Genomic DNA, 20,527 nt, shown 5'->3' on the forward strand with positions numbered 1-20,527 from the left:
CACCTTCGCCAGGAGCCGATTGCCCTGCCAACTGTGAAGGTGAGTTTTGAAGCGCCTCGTCAAAAGCTGACCCTCCCCTGTTATAGCGAACACCTCCTATGTACCCTGCCTTCCCTAAGGACCTCATGGGTAACTGTAGTGCCCCTCGCTAACTGGGTTGTAAGTACAGGCGCGAGTGCCAGACACTTTTGAGGCCCATGGATGGATATGAAGTGGAATAGTGTGCAGGTGGCCGTCGTAATTTTATAGATGCCAGCTGTCTAGACAATGGCGCGGCGATGGTAAATATTGATCGGCTTGGCTCGTGCCTTGGTATGGTAACGCTGAAACAGCTGTGTCGTGAGGTGGGTCTATCGTCTAATTTGGCCACCGTTCTGTTGGGCAATGGCTTGAGCGTAATGGGGCTTATTACTCGTCAAACAATTTTATTTCGTCCCACTTTGTGTGGCTCCCATCTTTGCCAGCTTTGATGCCCTGACCATATTTTTATTTAATTTCAATTTTATTTCGATTTTGGATCCTGCTGGGCCCTGCCAGCTGACAAAGCTATCGCATTGCTTCAACTCGGCCCCTTTTTTCCTAGGTTCAGCAGACTAGCTCGGGCCTGTGGGTGGAAGTGCCTCAGAAGGTTGGTACGGTGAATGTCACCACTGGCTGTCACCTTCTCCGGGCCTCGGGTTTCAGCGGGCCGCCTGTTCTGCACGCTCTGATGTCTCGGTGGGCCCGCTGATCGGTGTAGGGCGAGATGCGACTCCGGCTGGATGCCTCTGGTCTGGTTCCACCGGAGTCCTCTGCTCGGGTGTATGCTTGTTTAGAGGACCTCTGCGCGCCTTTCTTTTCCTTTGGTGTTGCTTCTATGGATGTGTGTAATATGTTTGCGGCGAATAGCACGGCTCGCCGAGGTCGACGGTGGCACGCTTCGCAACGGTTCTTTTCTTTATCGCACTTTTTTGGGCTTTCTTTCCGATTATCCGGTACTGTACCGTTATCGGCACTTTCTACGAACGTCTCCGCTTAGCACCTCACAGGTGGTGGGAAATGCTCGTTCGTCTTCTTCACACGGAGAGTCGCACACTGTGTGGGGGCCGGTGAATTTCACTCTGTCGCTGGCCCTGCCTGACCGCCACGGGTCCTGGCGGTCACCCTTGCTGGGCAGCACATACCGCTCGTCCGGCACGCCCCCTTCCGGACTCTGAGCCACGGCTGGTTCCTGGAACCAGCAGTGGAGAGGTTTGCTGTATAGTTTTGGTGACCGGGTTCTCGCAGTCATGGTGGATGGCTAGGATGCTTGGTGACGGTGATATTGATGTATCCGACGAATAGAGAACTTGGTAGTTACCTATTCTTCTATACACTTCTTATGTTTGTATGTCAATGTTATTTTGCAGGATGATCGGATTGTTTTGCATTAACGTTATTTTGTTGTCTTTAGTTGCCATAGATCCCGTCGTTGCAAGTTTGTGTCTCGCCCGGTCAGTAAACGTGCCCGGTCTCATCGGACCGTACCCGCCTACCCCTTTTCACTCTTATGTTGTTTTGCAGTTTCATTTTTTGACTTGTAGTAGCACCGGCCTACTATTTTCATACCTGACCGCTACTGGCTTTCCAGCAGGATAACCTGGACGACTCGATACAGCTGTCGGACCCCGGCTCCGAGGGCCAGGACGCGGCCCGCGGGGGCGCGCAGTCGGCATCAGGTGGGTGAGCACACTCATCAGCTATTCGACATGGTATTTTGCGGCAAAATACTGCACAGTGCACGCAGTCCATTGACATTCATGGCTTAGATACCGTTTTTCATGAAAGAACCCATTCCTCTTGTAGGGCGTCGTATTCTCATTGGCTGTACCACACATCCCACCTGTAGCCCATGTATGTATAGTTATACGTACACACGCACACACACACGACGTGTTCATTGACTGACTGACGTCCCGTGCCCTGTCAGGTGACGAGGGCGCGCGCGGCCGGCGGCGATCCAAGAAGCGCTCCCTGTTCGGCACGCTACGCCGCCGGCTGGGCGGCAGCAAGTCTCGCAGTCAGTCAACCGAGCCCGGGGCGAGACAGGATTGGGAGGACGAGCCGGGCCGCAGCGCCAGCCTGGATAGAGGCCACTACCTGACCGTGCCCGTACCAGGTCAGTGACCTCGACCGGGGAGGGAGGGCTTTCGGGGAGCGGGTGCACGGAGTTGGCAGGGGGCGGACATGGAGCTTGGCAGGACTGTTGGAGCTAGGGTGAGACACTAAATGCACGCTTTGACACCCGCACTGTTGAGATTCACGGTCTTTTATACCCTTTTCAGTGTGGGTGTGGTAGGATGTGAACCCGAACTCGACTCCTCGTTCCTGAGTGTCCAGATAAAACCTGAATAGCCGATAACATTGAGACGGTGTGTTGTGTTACCCTGCTGGTTGTTAGTTGCCTTGACACTTCCAAATGTAATTTGCCTGGCACTCTCGCACCAAATTCAATGACCATTTAATACTCAGCACTCGTGCATACCTACCACATTTGAATGCTTATCTAACACAGCTTATTTGCCCATCTATTGGCTTTTGCTAGTTATCCATGATCTGCTAATTCTTGAATTTCATACCCGCCTTGCTTGTACTAAGACCCTATTCTGAAACCCCAATCATGCTAACAACTGCAGCAGCTAGTTAATACCGCTGGCGGCACCCTTCTTACCCCTTCGCTATCCCCCACTTACTCCTCGCTAACCCCCTCGCCACTCTCACACCCCGCACTAACATCGAGCTCCAACTGGTGCCGTGTCTCGAAACAGGCGGTGGTGGCAGCACCGGTCCCCCAGTCGCAACGGCCGCAGCCGGAGACCGCCGCTCGCACCCCTGTCTCAGTGAGTTGCGCCCTCTGGAGATACGAGAGGAGGGAAGAGGGTGGCTATGAGGTACACCCTCCGTGGGATACCAAGGGGAGCTGGTGCTTGTACTCAGTACTTAGTACTTACCAGTGAGGAGCAACTGCTATGGCTATTCTGTTGTACGGTTGAGGATAAGTTTTGTCGCTTGTGTAGCTATGAAAAGATGGCTTGACTTTTGGACTAGAGAACGTATGTCAGTGCCTCACTGCGATGCATTTTCATATTGATCGAACAGGAGAGCTGCCGTTTTAGCTGTGTAGCATGATACTCACGCAGCATGATAGCATGATAGTTATGTCGTGTCGTAGTGACCCGATATTAGAACTAGAAGCTACGCCCTGATTCTAACCGCGTTTTCTGAGGTCCGTGACCTGACGTATCCTTCTGCGTGCCTCTGCACCAGGCGGCCGGCCGGGCGGACCGGACGACTCCAGCCTCAGTGATATGTCGGGCATCAGTAACGCGTCGAACCGAACCTACGTCAACGACCAGTCCTCGCTGGTGCTGGAGACGACCGAAAACGGGGTGCTCAAGTGAGTCGCCTCTTCAATCGCGCCACCGTCGTTTCGTTCATACCGCCCTTCATGCATCACGGACTAAAAGCGCAAATTTCCCGACCTTACCTCTTATTGCTCGTGTCATGCTTCCAATTTCATTGCTGCTATAAACTTGTTTTTTGTTCGTACACTGCCATCAAACAATAGACAATTGACGGATTTTTTACGAGCATCAAGTTTTATCGGAACTTTAAAGGTCGATGTCAGATGTCTTTCTTTAAGGCTGCATCCCAATGTACTCAAACCGCTGCGTACAAAATATTCTCGTTCTTGACGTGCTTGATACCTGACACTTGCCTTCTGCACACAGGCATTATCTGGTTCCGAACAACCTGGCCAAGCGGGGCAAGTTGCGGAAGAAGGGCACCAAGCTGCACGTCTTCAACGAGCACGTGTTCGTCGCGCGTCACCTGCCGAGGTAAGTTGATCGCCGCCTGGCTAGGCTGTCTTAGTAGTCAAGTCACCGGGAAGGGTTAGCAAGTAGCAACTGCCCCAGTTTTATACTGTTGGGCTGTGAACAGGGAGTTTTCAGTTGTTTACTGCGAAATAGCTGGGCTTAGATTCGCCGTGTCATATAGCTAAGGCGACTGCTCTAATTGTTCTGAAAATTGATGTTGTGCTATGTGGCCTGTTCTGTTGCGCCGTGTCGCCTGTGTCTGTTACTGAGTGGTCACTGGTCAGTCCCCTGACCGCTCGCTTCCTGTCACAGCGCGCTGTGCTCCGTCTGTGAAAAGTCTCTGCCACGCTGGCCACTGTGACTAGCTGGCCACGACAAGACCACGCTGGCCACTGTGACTAGCTGTTAGTCTGTCAGACTGTGTTGTCCGCCCACTGATCTCCCCCACTGTCCGCCGCAGCGCGCTGTGCTCGGTCTGTGAGAAGTCTCTGCCGCGCTGGCCACCGTGACCCGCTGTTAGTTCAGTTATGTCTGTCACTGTGTTGTCCGCCCACTGACCTCCATTCGTCTGCCGCAGCGCGCTCTGCTCAGTCTGCGAGAAGTCCCTGCCGCGCTGGCTCGGAAAGCAGGCCTACGAGTGCCGCAACTGCCAGGCCAAGGTGCACAAACAGTGCCATGTGCGGGTGGAGACCATCTGTCCCGAGAGTACCGTGCATACGATGGAGCTGTGAGTACCGCCAGAGGTGGAGGAAGGGAGAAAGTTGGGGGAGGTCGGGGATGTCGGCAGTGGAGCGAGGGGACGTCAGCGGACGGGGTCACCGAGTATATCGTAGATGGCTGGGTTCGTGTAGCGTATCGAGTGCCCGTCATCTCGATTTTAAGCTGATCTGCGCACGACTGGTGGTCGAATCAATATGATAGTTAAAAAATGAAGATGGTAGTTTTCTAAATGTGCTTCCCGTCTTGATTAGCTTGATTGTCCGGCTCCTGTAAGTTGTTGTCTATCACTTTATTATCACGCCTAATGGTAACTTGAATTATTCTGCTCTTGCGAAGCCGTTTCTGAGTGTTTTCTTCTGATGTCTGAAAATGTTTTGCTGTTTTTCACCGTACACGTTTTCTTTCAGTGAATACCTTCAAACCATGGAAGACAAGCGGCAGAGGAACATGACCCGATAGGCACCATCCACGGCTGGGTGATCGGCCAAAGCAGTCTGTCTGCCGGTCAGCGGAGGGCCGACTAGACTTCAATCTTCCCCATGATCATGGTTTTCGCCGACGATAATAATGTGCTACGCTTGTGTTCGTGAGACTTTTATATACTTCTATGATCTTGAAGGGCCGTATGATACGAGCGCTACCGCGTGGCTTTGTTTGAACCTCAGCTGAGATATTTGGCCGATAGGTTGTGCGAGGGGCGGGGCGAATCTGCCCCCGGGGTGGGTAGGAGCTCTGCTGCTTGGGCGGTTATAACCAAAGCGTGTCAATGTATGCCCGGGGTATGTGCCATTTATCTGGATGTGGTTCATGTGTGAGCTTTTATAGTATCGGGCCCCGGCCCACTTAGGCGTTTGGAAAGTAATTGCTCATCCGCTTCGTAGTGCAATAGTTGCCCTTTCTTCCTCCCCATGCATATTTCCCAGTGTCAACGTCCAAGTTGCTCGCTTTCGCCGGGCCATGACTTGCTGCAACATGACTAAACCATAGTAAAATGTCTGAGACCGACTTACTGATCGTCCAAAGCGCTTGCCTGTTTGATCTCTGGAAAGCTGAAACGTTAGTTTAAGCTGCGAGCTGCCAAAAATACCACGAGTAGTCTGTGATGAGTGGGCAATCATTTAATCGAGCACGCATGCTGGGCTTGTTTAGGCCATTGAACTGCGTGTATGCCTTGAACCAAGGGCTGCTTTGCCTGTTGGCAGTGACGCGTGTAGCCGGCATAGTGCAACAGCTCAGCTGGTTACCCCCTAACCTGATGTGATATAACGTACTTAACGCGGCGCTCCTCCCGTAACTTGTCCAGTTCCCCTCCACCGCTGAATCTCTGTTGGCCAGCGCGCGGCACCGGGAGTGACGTCCTGTAGATTTTCGTAACCTGTGTGACCTTAGCCCGGCCAGCAGCGCCGCTTGGCACGCGTTGGTGCACCTCTGCACTCCCTGGTGTGGGGAATTCACCTCCCGTAGTCTCTCCCCCCCTCCCACCGTCGCTGCTGCGCTGTCCTCCCCCTGTGATTGAACTAGTCGCTACAGTGATCCATGTCTCTCTATATGTGTGCGTGTGTGTGAGGGTTTTTGTTGGGTGAGGGTCCGCACGTGCCAACCGTCTTCCGCCGCCGCCGTGTTCCGCGCAGCGCCATCGGAGATAATTTTGTGAACATGGCGTAGGGAGCCGCCGCCACGCCCCACCTCGCTTGGCAATACCTGGGTTGTGCCCGTGACGAATTGCGCATCTACAGTCAGCTGTGTACCCGTCATCCGGATCATGTATGGTCTGACTTTCTTAGAGGATTTTGCAACGCGTCAGATTGCTTCGCTTGGGCTTGTGCAGGCATGTGATGGAATACGCAATCTCGAGTTTAGTCATTTTTAATATTTGAATCTTGAAGCCAAAGCTTGATCCGCGGTCTGAAGGTCTGAAAAGCCAGTAAATGGCTGTAGCTGCTTGGGTCGCTCGGTCCTGCGGGGAAGGGTGTGGGGTGCCGCGCCGTCTGTCTGCGGTCTGGATGCGCACCGTGTGCCGGCGGCCCGCCGCGGGAGTGTCTGTGTAGCCGGCCCCGGCGGCCGCGCGCCGCCATTAACCCCGCTGACCCGTCTCGGTGTGTGTCCCAGTGCTCTGGGTCTGTCTCTGCTGTGGCCTAACTGCTCACGGTACTTGACGCACCGCTCGCCGGTCACTGGTGCAATAGACGCGCTATCCAAGACCGCCGTTTTTGATTGACCGCAGCCGCTCGATGGGGCCCAAGTGGGCAGACCGGTGACTGAACTTGCATAGGTTCTGGCTCAGTGGTGACTCGAAGTGTCCGTCGCATTAACCCAGAGAAGCCGGTTTGGGTACAACGCTCATAGTAAGTTCGATGTCTGCTTCAAAACATGAATAATAGGTGAATGATAATTTATTATCCTATCACGCAATTACAATAGACTAGGACGATACAGCATATCACTTAGCAAACCACAACCATACGCGCAGACTGCAGGCAGGCTTCCTCTCACAACACACACTGTCGACCCGCTGTTGGCTCACGTCTTCTCAATCACGCACGTCCCGATACCTAGGATGGCGTGGCAGGCCTCTAATGCCGAGGCCATCCCGCCGAGCCGGACCCTTCCGCAGTCTATAAGACAATCCTCAGAGATCTCGGCCGGGTCGAGCGGGGCGGGCGCGGCCGTCGGCGGGCCGGCGGTGCCCTCACACAGGTAGGACGGGGTGAGCTCGCTGAACCGCAGCCGGCCGCGGAGGTCTGCGCCGCTCACCAGGCCGCACAGGCAGCTGTGGTCGGCAGCTGAGGACGCCTCCAGCTCGGTCCGCCAGCCGTGACCGTACGTGTCGTCCCGGTACAGCACCGGGCTGCCGGCGATGGCGAGCGCGTTCTGCCGCAGGGTGTCCCGGAGGGCGTCCGTGACTGCGCGCGCGACGCGGTCCTGGCCGGCGGCCTGGAATGGGAGGGGTGAGGCGCGTGAACGGCGACAGGGACGAGATGAAAAGGTTCTGACAGCGAATAGCTATATAACATCGTAATGACTTTGCTATGAAACGATATTTTACCTGGGGCGTAGCCAAGGGGGGGGGGCATAGGGGCCATGGCCCCCTCCTGGAGCCCAAAAGGGCCCCCACGCGGTGTCATAAGTACGGTAAGGGGCACAATAAAAGTAGCGTAAGGGCCCCTCGGGGCACTCCACTGGGTTCGCGGGGGCCTTTCGGGCCTGAGACCTTGCCGCTAGGGCCCTCTGGGCTCTCTTCATTGGTTATAAATTGCCCCTCAGTTCTAACATTTTTTTTCATTTATTATTTTTTTTTTTAATTGGGCCCCCTCCAAAAATAGTGGATGAAATCCGATGACTTTTTGGATTTTGAGGGGGGTTTACCTTGGGCCCCTGCAAGTTTGGCCCCGTCCTGGAGGAAATCCTGGCTACGCCCCTGTATTTTACATTCATTTTTACCCAGTCGAAGTATGCTCGAGACCGGCACACTAATTTAACTTCCGCGTCTGAATCTCACTCAAAGCAAATGACTCGATCCGCTATCAGCCGCACCTGTCATAAATCACTACGTATATGACTATGCATTGGAGTGCGAGAAGAAACCAGGAACTTCGACCAGTGGCCTGCCCAAAACCACACTAAGCTCCACATTGGACGTCCGAACATTTAGATTGACATGCTGTTGATATTGACGAATTCAGCCGTCCGCACCAGCGAAATGCTGATTGCCACCAACAGTTGAGGACCACCAGTGGCGCAGCCAGGGGGGGGTGAAAGGGGTGAGATCTCACCCCCGTCTCTTATCCTAGGGGCCCACCGTCGATTCGAACTGTAACGTTATGCAGCCTGACAATTTTTTATCACTAATGTCAAGGTCCGTCATAGGACTGAAAAACAGTTTTCAGGCCTGATAGCCCCCCTTTAGGATTTATAGTCCCATTTTATGATTTTAGGGGGTACATCCAAGGCCCGATTGAACTAATCCAAGGCCTAGGAGGGCCGGTTCCATGACATGAAAGGGCCATTTCAGGCCTGAGAGGGCCCATTTCAGGTCTGTGAGGGCCCATTTCAGGCCTGAAGGGGCCCAGTTGAAGCTTGAGAGGGCCCATTTCAGGCCCTAGAGGGCCTGTTTGAGGCTTGAGAGGGGCCCGTTTCAGGCCTGAGAGGGCCCATTTGATGCCTGTGAGGGCCCATTTCAGGCCTGAAGGGGTCCATTTCAGGCCCTAGAGGGCATGTTTGAGGCCTGATAGGGCCCATTTCAACCCTGAGAGGGGCCCATTTCAGGCCTGAGGGGGCCCATTTCAAGCTTGAGAGGGCCCATTTCATGCCCTAGAGGGCCTGTTTGAGGCCAGAGAGGGTCCGTTTGAGGCCAGAGAGGGCCCGTTTGAGGCCAGAGAGGGCCCGTTTGAGGCCAGAGAGGGCCCGTTTGAGGCCTGAGAGGGGCCCATTTCAGGCATAAGAGGCACCATTTCAGAGCAGAGGGCAAAACCATCTAAATAGTCGGATTTTACCAAAATAGTTTTGCTAAGAATTTTTGCAAGAACTTTGGTGAGAAAAATTATGAGACATTTACTTTGTCATCATTCTCTCGTTAACATGCATCGAATGTTAACACCTATAATTTCACATAAAAAGTTCAACTTCAAAATGTGACCGCCAGATCAAGGTCATGCCCTTACTTGAGAAGTTCATGATGGTCATCAACTGATCCGTATGGATGATTAACACCTTCAAGACAATTTCATTACTCTACCTCGTCTCCTATACCTATCAAAAGTAATAGTCGAAAAACTGATGTTGAGCTTTTTTAAAAGCTTTTTGACCTAGCCCGACCATTTGAGTGGCCGCTGGCCATCAATTGCACGCTGTCCATCAAATATGGGCAGAATGGTCGTGTTTCTGTAAACATACTGTTGTTTTTTACGTGCCTCTTCAGATCAAGAGATATTTGTCCTTTTCCCCGATTTGGCTGGTAATGATCAGGACAATGATCTGACCTTTCGTTGTTGGTAAGGGGCCCCATTAGGTTGAGGGGGGCCCACTTTGCTGGGGGGCCCATCGCGAACGTCTCTCACCCCCGTCGCCAGAGTTCTGGCTGCGCCACTGAGGACCACTCAGTCTAATCAGACGTGGTCTGCAATCATAGTCTCTGTCTTGAATGTTATGAGCTTCCCCATGCTAAAAGGCCAGTCCGCTGGTTTCACAGCCCGGTGTAGACCACGCGCCTCCTGCCTAATGGCGCATAGCCGAGCTCGGTTGCAAAGTGCCATGCTCGTTGCATTGGGCGTGCACGGGAAATGTTCCGGATCGTTGACCACTTTAATAGGTCGTTTCCAATTTCGCGATTCATTTGGTCATGCTGACGCCTCTGGAATGCTAGCGGCTGCGCAGTGACAGAGAGAACGATGCACGGGAGGGATAAGGAATATAGTCAGTCAAAATTAGCAGTAAATACTGAACGGCCTGGTAAATTATTTCACTTTTTTGTACTTTGTCTCGTCCACATCTGCTTAGCTGCTGAAGAGTAATATGCCGGAGATCACAGCAGGATCCATCTGTTCTGTCGAAAATTGACAGGTAGCTTTTTCATTACAACGTTGAAAAAGTGGATGACAAACATGACAGCTGCAGATCCAGAAGGGCAGCGGTCCTTCTTTATACCAGCTGCCGTTATACGTTATACCAACATCTGGACATACTCTGCTGTAAAATGACTGGCAAAAGACACATGGAAGGATATTGCAAACAAGAACGAAGTGACAGGCTCACATTCGTCGGGTTCCCCTGTCATCGACTAACTTAGATGGAAGTCTCGTTTGCTCCACCGACCGCTCAAATCCCGAACTGAGGTCACTCATCATGCAGGACCCCGATTGAGCTCCATTATGTGGAATCATTTGCCAGTTTGGGATCGGGTTGGGCCAACCACCATGACTGAGCAGCGGGTGCCACCTGACCGTCACGCTTCCGCTGTTCAATGTTTCCGCCCGCCGGAAAAAGCGACCCATGAACGCGGCCGAACACGATTTCTGACCGGGGCGCATAAGCAACAGCCTTACAGTGTGGGCTGATTACTTCTTCTTCTAGCACTGGGAACACAAAATCCAGATTTGGTTTCCATGATATCAACAGCAGCAGTCATTCGGACATTTTCGTGTCATTTGGTGTCGGACATTTGCATTTGGGCCTGTCTTGGAAAAATTTGCTGTCCCGACATGTAGTGACAGAAGCAACTTCAAAGTCATTAATACTGACGGACATTCAGGATGCGAGAATGTTCCACGCGTATCCCGAAATTATATCTATTCGTTGCCCACCCACTGCAATCGACAAAGTCCGTGAAATACAGCCATGTCATGGCAAACCGGGATGCCATTCGACGTACCGTCGCCAGGCCGACCCCGGCGGCGCGCCCTCTGCCGGCGACCCTGTGTGACCGGATACGGGCCCGTGCAGCGCGCCTATAAAGGGACCGGGCGCCGGCCGGGGCCGCTCAGCAGGCTGACGTCGGCCACACCATGGAGCGCGTCCCGGTTCTGCTGCTGGCCCTGCTGGCTGCCGCCTCCGCCATTAGTGAGTAGCCCCGCCGCGCGCCGGTACGGTCTCCAAAGCCGTTTTTACTTATACCAAGCCAAAGTACAAGATATCACATAGGTATAGCAAGTTTCGGGCTTACAGACAAATATGGAGCGATGCAGGTGCTCGGCTTTCGTAGGCCCTTGTCTGAAGACTGAATCCTATTGTCAAAAGTAAAACCTTAGCTGACGTTGAACAACAAATATGATAAAAGACATCGAAAGCCCCTTACCAGCAATCGCAGTTGTTTTTGTTTTGCAGAAGCAGACATCAGAAACAGAAGCAGGCATAAACTGTTTTGTCTGCTCTGTATCTGTTTCAAATAGCTGGCACATACAAAGCAAAGAGGATCTTTGCGTTTCGCTTTTGATGCTACGCCATTCCAAGCAATCGGTTTCTGATAAAAAATGCTTTGGTTCTTCGATATGCTAGGAAGTAGGAAACCTGCATATTTTTTAACAGTTCCGGACGTTGCGTGGATCATTTGTCCCCGATCACCCTGGATCTGACAGCGGACTCACTCCCACCGCACTTCCCGGTCTCTGTCACCGCCCTAAATTCACTCCGCCCACAGACATTGCCGAGGATGAGACGGCCCAGCTGAAGCGCGTGCTCGGCTCTCCGATCACGCAGACGCTGGCCGAGCGGCTCGGTCTGCAGCTGCCCGAAGTGCCCGAGTTCAACATCGACTTCCGCAGCGTCGACATCAACGCGCTGCTCGGCCAGGCGACCGACATCGGCTGCGTGCCCGAGGGTGTGCAGGTCTCCGAGGCCGTGCAGAGCACCGTGCAGCGCTGCGTCGGGCAGGCGTACCGAACAGCCGTCAGGAGCCCGCTGGCACGCCCCAACCGGCGACGAGCCAACCGCCGCGGACGCAGCCTCCTGGACGTCATCAAGCAGCGCGCTGTCAACAATGGCATGCTGATGGCGCAGCAGTGCATTCTGCGGGACCTCGAGCTGACCGGAGAGGATGGAGCGCTCAACCAGACTTCGGTGGAGGCCATCATCGACGACATGACCGCCGACGATGAGTTCAAGACACAGATGAAGTTCCTGGTGGATGTCTGCTTCACGTACACACCGGAGGAACTCAATGACGCCTCGCAGCGTCTCCAGTTCCAGCTGGCCTGCATCGGCAAGCTGTCCAAGCTGGAATGCTCGCTGTCGGTGGCGGACAACGTGTCACCTACACTCGGCCTCATCATGCGCTTCAAGCATGGCAAGTGTCTGAAGGCCCTGCAGCCTCCGGCGCGAGCCCTGATGGCCCAGACGGCCTGCGCCGCAGAGGAGGTGTCCACACTGATGAGAGGCCGCCTGGACGAAACAGCAACGAGCACCGGGCGCCGACGTCGGCGCAACGCTGACATCATGTCCAAAATGCAGATGCCCAGCATGGAGAACATAGAAGAAATCCTTGGAACGGCAACCAAGCGCACCTGCCGGCAAACGCGCAGGGGCCGTCGCTGCACGACGACGCGTGCCAAGCCGTCCGTCTCCCTGGAGCAGCTCAACGAGACGCTGGCCCGCGCGGAGGAGCTGTATGGACCTCTAGACGAGGCGTTCGCCAACGTTCCGGAGATGGTGCTGGGCGCGGCCAGCTGCTGGCACACCACCATGGGAACGGAGGACGGCGCCGGCGGAGTGGACGTGGCCGCGCTGCGGGCCCTGGCCGTTGAGGCGGAGGGACCGGACATGATGCGCGCAGCGCTCGTGGTCATCATCGACACCTGTGACAGCAAGGGCGCCGCCAGCAGCGTGGACAGCTTCGACGAGTGCTTCACTGAGGAGGCCGCCTACGCCTGCGCCATGGTCCATATGCTGGAGGGCTGGGAGCAGAAGGCCACCTCTGCCCGGGGCTAAGGACAACCGCATCAGTGTTCTGTTCTGCAGAGCAAGTATGCGTTGTTTATTCCCAGCGGGATAATTAGTACCGATCGTTCGTAACTACTGGCTAATGCAGCCGCACCGACACCATGATTGCTTCATACAACCAGCCAGTGTTTGCATTATTTGCCATTACACAAACAAGACCGCACTTGGCATGTTCAGTAGAATAAATTGTTAACTAATGAAAATTCGTTTCATTGGGGGTTGCACGTTGATGTTGTCTCATCACCAGCGAACATACCTAGTGACAACACTATTGTGGATTCCTTTTGTTGGTTTATTTATTTGTTCACTGACTTGAGAAAACTGTAACGTGATCAAAGATACAGTATCGTAGATTGTAGATTGGAGTAAAAAGTGAGTCATGTTGAATGAGGCAGTGCGTTCCATCCTACAAACCGTCATGTATGCATTAGAGAGACGGTATTCATACTTACGAGCTGAGCGAGTTGGCCGAGCAGCACCACCTCCAGACAGCCGCCGCCGGGTACGACTGTGGGCTCCCCGAGCAGACAGCAGAGGGCAAACAGCGCCGACTCCAGCTGCCTCTGCAAACAGGCGCACAACCACTCAGAGTTCAGTCAGTGAAAAAAAAAATAGCATACCAGTACACAGCTGCCCGAAAACTACGCATCGTAAGCGATATAGCATGGCGGTAAATCGTTCCAAGTAAATCGGCGAGTGGAATAAGTTGAAAAACAAATGAATTACTGGTTACTAATTGATTACAGTGAATTAGTTACGGGTTGGTTTTCTGGTTTACTAAGCCGCCGTTACGGCCGCAGCCCTACTCAGCTGAGTGCCGTGGACCCTCACCTCCAGTTCGTCCCTGAGCGGCTCCGGGTGGGCACAGTGCACCAGTAGGGTCACCACGGGCGAGTCAGCGCGGCGCAGCTCGGCGTGCGGCCGGCCGCCCAGCGTCCGAACAACCACCGCGTCCAAACGGCCCACCAGCTCGACAGGTCCTCCGTCTTCGGCGGACAGTTCGACAGCCACCCCCGCCAGAAGACTGACGCCGGCTAGCGGACGGGCGCCGCTCAGACGTGTCAGCAGTGAGGCGCCCCGTGAACCCAGACGCTCTAGTACTGTGACGCCACGACCGGCTAGTGCTCGGCGAAGTGATACAGGAACTGTGCGCTGACATGCGATCACGTCTCCGGACCGCAGCGGCAGCCGCATCAGTGCCGTCTGCCAGCGATCAGCTGACAGAGGTCGGGTGGACATCTCGGCGGATAGGCTCACCTCCATCCCATCCAGCGCCTCCTCACCTTGTTCGCCCAGGTGTGGTGTAAACAGCAGGCAGCGGCGCTGGCCGCGCCCCTGGGCTGGAGGGTAGTCGTCCAGAGCCGGCTCGGGGACCAGCAGCGCCGACACGGGCGCCGAGTCCAGCGGCTCGCCGCTCGGTACCAGCTGCACGTGTACGTGACCGAGCGCGGCGCGGTCGCCGACCGGCTCGACAGGCACCACCAGCAGGAAGGCGCGCAGCAGCTGGAGAGACAGGTGGCGCCGCTCGCCGGCCGTCAGCGGCAGCAGGCGCTTGGAGCGCAGCACGGTGTCGACCACGGCCAGGAGCTGCGGCACCTCCAGCTGCAGCCGCAACTGCTGGGCGGCGGCCAGCCGGCGGCACTCGGCAGCGACCTCCCGCAGCGCGGCACGCACCCGGTGCCGCGGGCCAGTGACCCGCAGCAGCCGAGCCAGCAGGCCGGCCAGTAGCGCGCCGGCCGCCAGTCCGCCGTCCTTCCAGACGTCAGTCTGGTGCCGAACAGCGGCGGTGAGTAGCGCCAGGGGCGGCCGCGGCGCCGGCAGCGCGGCCAGCAGCCGCTCCGAGCTGGCCGCCACTGTCAGCAGACCCGTCTCCGAGCTGACCGCCGAGCCGCCACCGCCGCCGCCGCCCAGACCGCGACGCAGCAGCGACTCCAGCGACGAGAAACCGGCCACCACTTCCACATCATTCAGGGACACACAGGACACTGGCCTGGGCGCCACTTGCTCACGGGTCACTCCACTCTGTGAAAGAAGCAGGGCCTGGTCAATGGCTGCACAGCTTGCTTAGCTAGCTATAACAGCTGTTATATGCCTAGCATTTCTCTTACAATGTGCTAAACATCTTAGCATCAATTATGCTTAATCATAGCCAGCTGTAAGTGTCAACAACACATTTTATATCCTAAAACATGTTACGTACATAACCTCAATGGAAAGTAGACAAGTCAATGGAAAGTAGATCATATTGAAGCAGTTTAAGGAGTTATTGCTAGAAAATCTTCACAAAATTTATTTAAGCTTTAACATCTAAATCCAAAATATTTGACCTGATTTGACCTGATTTAAGTAAAGTCTGATCTGATTTAAAGACAGACTAACAAAAGAGACTCAAAAGAAAACTTAAACTGATGCTGGCTATGCTTAACACAACACATCCACCAATAGGTATGCATGCCATGGTAGGTACCTTTGGATCAAATAAATTTATTTATTTATCATCTCTAGAATCATCAACTAGGTATAAAACCAACAATACCAATGCAAAAGAACCTATCAAAATAAACGTACCTAGTAACGTAATACCAAAACCTTACCATATTCACTTATGCATCAACCCATACAGCAGGCCTATTCTTTCCTCATGGAGTCAACTTTCTCCAAAACAGTCTGTTCAATGTTCTTTGCTCCCTGAAACAAATACAGTAGCATTACAAATAGCGTATTGAGCTAGGTCAGTATAATGCAAGATAGGTACTTAAAGGAAAAGGGCCACCTTCGTGAAATATGAAGATATCATTGTTTTTCATTTTGACATTATTATTTTTCATTTTCTTTTTAAAACTGGTGCCAGAAGTGCACAATTCGCGAAAAAGTATTTAAAACTATTTAACATATTGGTACTATGTTGATACTCTCTACGGCACCTACTGTATGATGGCATAGCGATGACGTCACACTCAAGCCAATCAGCATTCAGAAGACAGACTCGTCGGATTGTGTCAGATAAGCTGATTGGTTAAAGCTGAGCTGGTTCGAGCTGATTGGTAAAAAACCAAAGCCTCGCCGCGGGTGGCTGTATAGTCGGATAAGAACGCATTCCTGGGATAAGGACACATTCCTGGCGTATTTTCTTTTAAAATTGCCGATAACTACGAATGGAGGCCGAACTCGGCCGTAAGGAGGTAGACAGACAGGTTTTCGGACACGGGCTACAAGATGGCTATCTCAGTTTCAATCCCCATGTTAAAGGTGGCCCTTTTCCTTTAAAGCTTATTAGGTATGCATATTTTGTTACAAATGAACACATCATATGATAAGAAAAAGAAGAGCAGGTTACAAATAACACAGTGCACAGGGGAGCTAGCTCTGAACGCTATGGACACGGCCGCATGATATAAAATCCTTAGGCCTACATAATCCTTACAATGATGAGAGGCAGATCCTTCCTCTGCTCCTTTGGCACAAACATATCTTGATTCTGAATCCAGGTCCATCCCATATGAAGTCCAATCAAAGATGGTATACCTATTATCATAACCAAGTTTTTGTGTACAAACTGACGAGCCTTGTCCATTACAATAAATGTAATATTACAAGTGTTGCCTTTATACAGTGTTGACCAGCTCGGAACCTGGAAGAACCTTTTAATATACACTGTGCTCGGAACTAAAAAATCGTATGCTAGGATGCCTGTTAAATAACAGCGCACATTTCCACAATTATTTGGTTTTAATTACATAACATCATATGGAAAAATAAACGCCGCACAAGCGCACCGTCCGCGAATCGGGCCCGGAGCGAATCATTTGGGATGGTCCTCTTGTCACGTGACTTCCAAATTTTCCTTAATTTATTCCCATTTTTAGCTATAAATGTGAGTATGTTTTTGAAAACTGGATCAAAATTCACAGAATTTGAAGCCCTTTTGGTTTAAATTACTCAAGAAGCTGCTTTAAATGTTTTGTACAATAAATATATATCACGAGGCCATGGGTCAAAGCAGAACCCTCTTCGATCACGTTACACTGGTGCATTGCTGGCAAAGTGATATAAACGAAATACAGACGGGCTCTGGTATTAACTGGATAATTCGCCAGCTGACGCCGTATGGTGGCGCTAGTGGAGCAGCACCATATGACGTCAGCAGAAAACACCGTGAGCAGCTATGAAATGGTAGCGAGCACCACGGAAATATCGAAAGGTGATGGACATGTACTGACTCTGGTCATTCAAGTACCACCAATACCATACAAAAACCATATAATATCATCAAGACTGATTCTGGAATCAATTCGTTCGGGTATTTAAAACACATAAAAAATGTTTGTTACCAAATTCTGAAACAGTATAAGGATATTCTTGTTCCTTACTTTTACCTTGTGGAGTACTTTAATTTTACAATACCTTTTACTTGCTTTCTAGTATGCCCATCACTATCTCAGAATCTGGATTGCAACGCTGTAGGAAAACTTTTTTTCATTTGTCATTTCTTCCACTTTTGAGCAGTGATAATTTATTTGGTTTTATACATTAAATAATGAAGACGGCTCCTAACTTTTTAGGGATCTGCAATGGCCCAGAGAGCAAAATCAGATATTTTCTAGAAACTTGAGGCCACTATTTTCTTATACGCTAGATAATATACAAATATTCACATGTAAAGAATGATACGGGTTTATAATTCTGCAGAAATATCAATTCAAAGTGTTCAAAAAATTTTAAGAACCGTTTTAAAATCTTGCATAATGACTTCTTTCAATACAAGGTGGTAGCAATTTCAGTTAACAATAAAGCAGCACATGGCAGTACCTTGAGGCGCGCTGGCAGTTGCTCCAGGTGGCGCTCGGCACACCCCGCCAGATGGCGAGCCGGTCTCGAGGTTGCGGGTTGCAGACACTTTGTCAAGGCGGCGGTTCACGGCCCCGAGCTGCAGGGCGCTGCGCTGCCATGCACTGCTGCATGGTTGAGCTGCGATGATTCATAACCAATCGGCACCTGCAGGCGGCAACTGCAATTCGATCTTCGAGATGTTCTCTGTTCCCCGACTTTCCCTTTTCGTTGTACCGGGTGAAGTGAATATTCTTTGAATATTCTTCTGACAGTCAGTCTTAAGTCCTACATTATGTTGTCAATCAGATTAAATTAGTTCAAAAACCGTCGTAGTCTGTCTCATTCGCAGTCTACATCTCCACATGCGCACCCATACATGCTCAAAAGTTTCACTACGTATGTACACTGCAGTGTACCCTGATGAAAAATGTTTTGCTGAAATCAGAGACACATCCCAAGGTAGGCCATAGTGTCCATGGACATATATTTAAGTCAAAACAGATGAAACAGATAAACACAATTCCAATCATCAAGTCAACCAGCATCGACAATCTGCACATAAGTTCTAAACCTATTGCAAGACTACTTTGTATTCAAACTTTGTATTGCAGAAGGGTGGAAGCTGCATGGAATTATGCGACAATTTCAGCGTGCATCCACGCTCAAAAGAGCAGGGTTAATTGTAACAATGTCAATACCATAACAATAACGTAATTGTAGGTGTTGTGATTCGGTTGTCTCTTGTCTGTGCTGGCCATTGCGCGGGCGGTCCAGCGGCGGAACTCGGCTTCGCCGCCGTGGCGCGCTGGCAGTTGCTTCTTCTTCTTCTTCTGCATCCCACCGCCAACCCGCTCAGGGGGGCGGCGGGTCGAGCGGCGGCTCGGCCCGCCTAACATCCTCGATGAAGGTGACGACCTTCGTCGCCGGGCCGCCGAGGACGTCGACCAGGCGAGGGTCGACACCCCAGCGGCGGCGGCGGGCCGCCTCATAGGCCGGACAATCGGTCAGTAGGTGCGCCGCGCTGTCGGGCTCCACGCACGCGGGGCATTCGTCGTTGGCTGCCGGGCCAATCTTGTGGAGCGTGTCACGGGTCAGCGGTGATGTGCCGGTCCTCAGCTGGGACAGCGTCACCGACCCCCAGCGCGCTAGGGAGTCGTGGCCAGGCGTGGGGTCCGGGTGCGGGTGGGCAGCGGTTGCCCTCTGTCGCGACAGCTCCCGGACATGGCGCGTGACGGCGGCCCGCGCACTCGACAGGTCGATCGGTGCGCTGTCTTGGTCGCCCGCCGTGGCCTCGCCAGCCAGGCGGTCGGCGGTTTTGTTGCCGTCCAGCCCGGCATGGCCTGGCACCCACTGGAGCACCGTCTCGGTGCCGTTCTCGGCGAGGGTGCTCAGCACTCAGCAGCCTCCACACCTCGGCGGCCAGGGCCATGGTCTGGTTAGCTGGGGCCCTGGGCCGCGGCCGAGTAGTTGGAGCCCAGACCTTGAGTCGGTGAGGAGGCGGACCGACTTGGTCGATGCCAACTCCCCGTCCTCCAGGCCGGCCACAGCCGCGAACGCCTCGCGCATGGCGGTCAGTTCTGCTCTCAGGCTGGAGCAGACCGCCCCTGCAGGAGCGCGCACGGTCTCTTCTATGTTGAGGTGGTGGAACTGGATCAGCGCCTGCACCGCCCTGTTCTGTCCCGCCGTGAGCCGAGCCGTCCGACCAGATAGTGACGTCCGGGTGCGGGAGCTCTGCAATGGCTCACAGGGCAGCTTCCCTGCGGCCTGCAGGCGGGTCCGACCAGCGGGTGACCACGGGCAGGTCCACCCTGAAGGTGATGCCGCCGCGGTGGCCCAGCTATGGCGGGTCGCAGCTGTAGAACGCCGAACCTGTAGCACAATAGAATTGCAATTGTAACAAAGACCTGCATGGTCAGCACACATCTGCAGTAACTGTCATCCCAAGTTGGTATGAATTGGAACAAAGTTGGGTCATGGTAGCAGACGTAACACAAGCTGTTGTGATATGCCATACCGTAGGACTAGGTCGTAGGTTGTAAATTTTAGGTTTAAGGCTGTAGGTTGTAGGTCAGGTTAGGTAAGGTTTGGTTAGAAAGACCCATTCTCGTGCATCAGGCAGCTTGTGCTACACCTACCTTACCAATACCTAATTTGAATTCCTAAAATTGATGGCAAACAGGCTTTTTGTATAACAAGTGTGGTTAATTGTTCTAATCCCCGCTGCAATGTGAGGGTGACTGCTTTTCTACAATCACAATATTTGAATTCATATAGGTAGGTGTTTACATGTTCAGAAAATGATACAAAATATGACACAATTATAGCTGCAACTGTGAACTGGATAGTGGATACCAACCTCTACTTAAAGTTTCTGCAGCCTTATAAACTCACAAATGACTAAATTGCCAAAATAAATCCCTTAGTACAATAGCTTGACTCTAAAATAACAGAACTTTTCCATGCAGACCCTGGAATGGAGGGTTTATGAAAAGTAACAAAAATAAACATTCACTAATATCAAATGTTGTTATAAATTTCATATGTAGCATAAGCGCCAATACTGCCTTCATTTACAATTTTGCTACTGTTTTCCACTCACAAACGCTGCCCTCCGTGGACAGCAGCAGCAGCAGTGAAACGTCACCCGTAGTGTGACATCATCACCCATGACGTAATGGAAATCCAGTTGTTACCAAGGCCCATACAGACCC

At 52.6% G+C, this 20,527-nt stretch overlaps 2 protein-coding genes across 4 annotated transcripts in view; one reads left to right on the forward strand and one right to left on the reverse strand.

Annotated features, from left to right (window-relative positions):
- Positions 1 to 6,934: 6,934 nt before the first annotated feature.
- The window catches only part of LOC122376626 (McKusick-Kaufman/Bardet-Biedl syndromes putative chaperonin-like), a 39,923-nt gene continuing 26,330 nt past the window's right edge, over positions 6,935 to 20,527 (reverse strand). Inside the window, exons 1-5 of one of the 3 annotated variants that reach the window (XM_043356509.1) lie at positions 16,411 to 16,769; positions 15,581 to 15,674; positions 13,818 to 15,008; positions 13,439 to 13,549; positions 6,935 to 7,490 (exon numbers count right to left, since the gene is read on the reverse strand). In XM_043356509.1, the coding sequence (XP_043212444.1) occupies positions 7,077 to 7,490; positions 13,439 to 13,549; positions 13,818 to 15,008; positions 15,581 to 15,583 (1,719 nt within the window). In that variant the 5' untranslated portion in view covers positions 15,584 to 15,674; positions 16,411 to 16,769 and the 3' untranslated portion in view covers positions 6,935 to 7,076. Of the gene's footprint in view, positions 7,491 to 13,438; positions 13,550 to 13,817; positions 15,009 to 15,580; positions 15,675 to 16,410; positions 16,770 to 20,527 lie in introns of those variants that run through there. The other 2 variants (XM_043356512.1, XM_043356511.1) reach the window with 2 other exon arrangements.
- LOC122376627 lies at positions 9,971 to 13,189 on the forward strand. The gene is made up of 2 exons (XM_043356513.1): positions 9,971 to 11,111; positions 11,689 to 13,189. The coding sequence occupies exons 1-2, from the start codon at positions 11,057 to 11,059 to the stop codon at positions 12,972 to 12,974; spliced, it is 1,341 nt and encodes a 446-aa protein (XP_043212448.1). The 5' UTR covers positions 9,971 to 11,056; the 3' UTR covers positions 12,975 to 13,189.

This window comes from Amphibalanus amphitrite, unplaced genomic scaffold (assembly GCF_019059575.1).
Source record: "Amphibalanus amphitrite isolate SeventyFive unplaced genomic scaffold, NRLGWU_Aamphi_draft 002213F_arrow, whole genome shotgun sequence".
In the NCBI taxonomy this organism is placed as follows: domain Eukaryota; kingdom Metazoa; phylum Arthropoda; class Thecostraca; order Balanomorpha; family Balanidae; genus Amphibalanus; species Amphibalanus amphitrite.

Coding starts and splice junctions, on each gene's coding strand:
- LOC122376627 (XM_043356513.1), top strand. CDS start 11,057: ATGGAGCGCGTCCCGGTTCTGCTGCTGGCCCTGCTGGCTGCCGCCTCC. Junction 11,112..11,688: donor GGCTGCCGCCTCCGCCATTA/GTGAGTAGCCCC, acceptor CTCCGCCCACAG/ACATTGCCGAGGATGAGACG.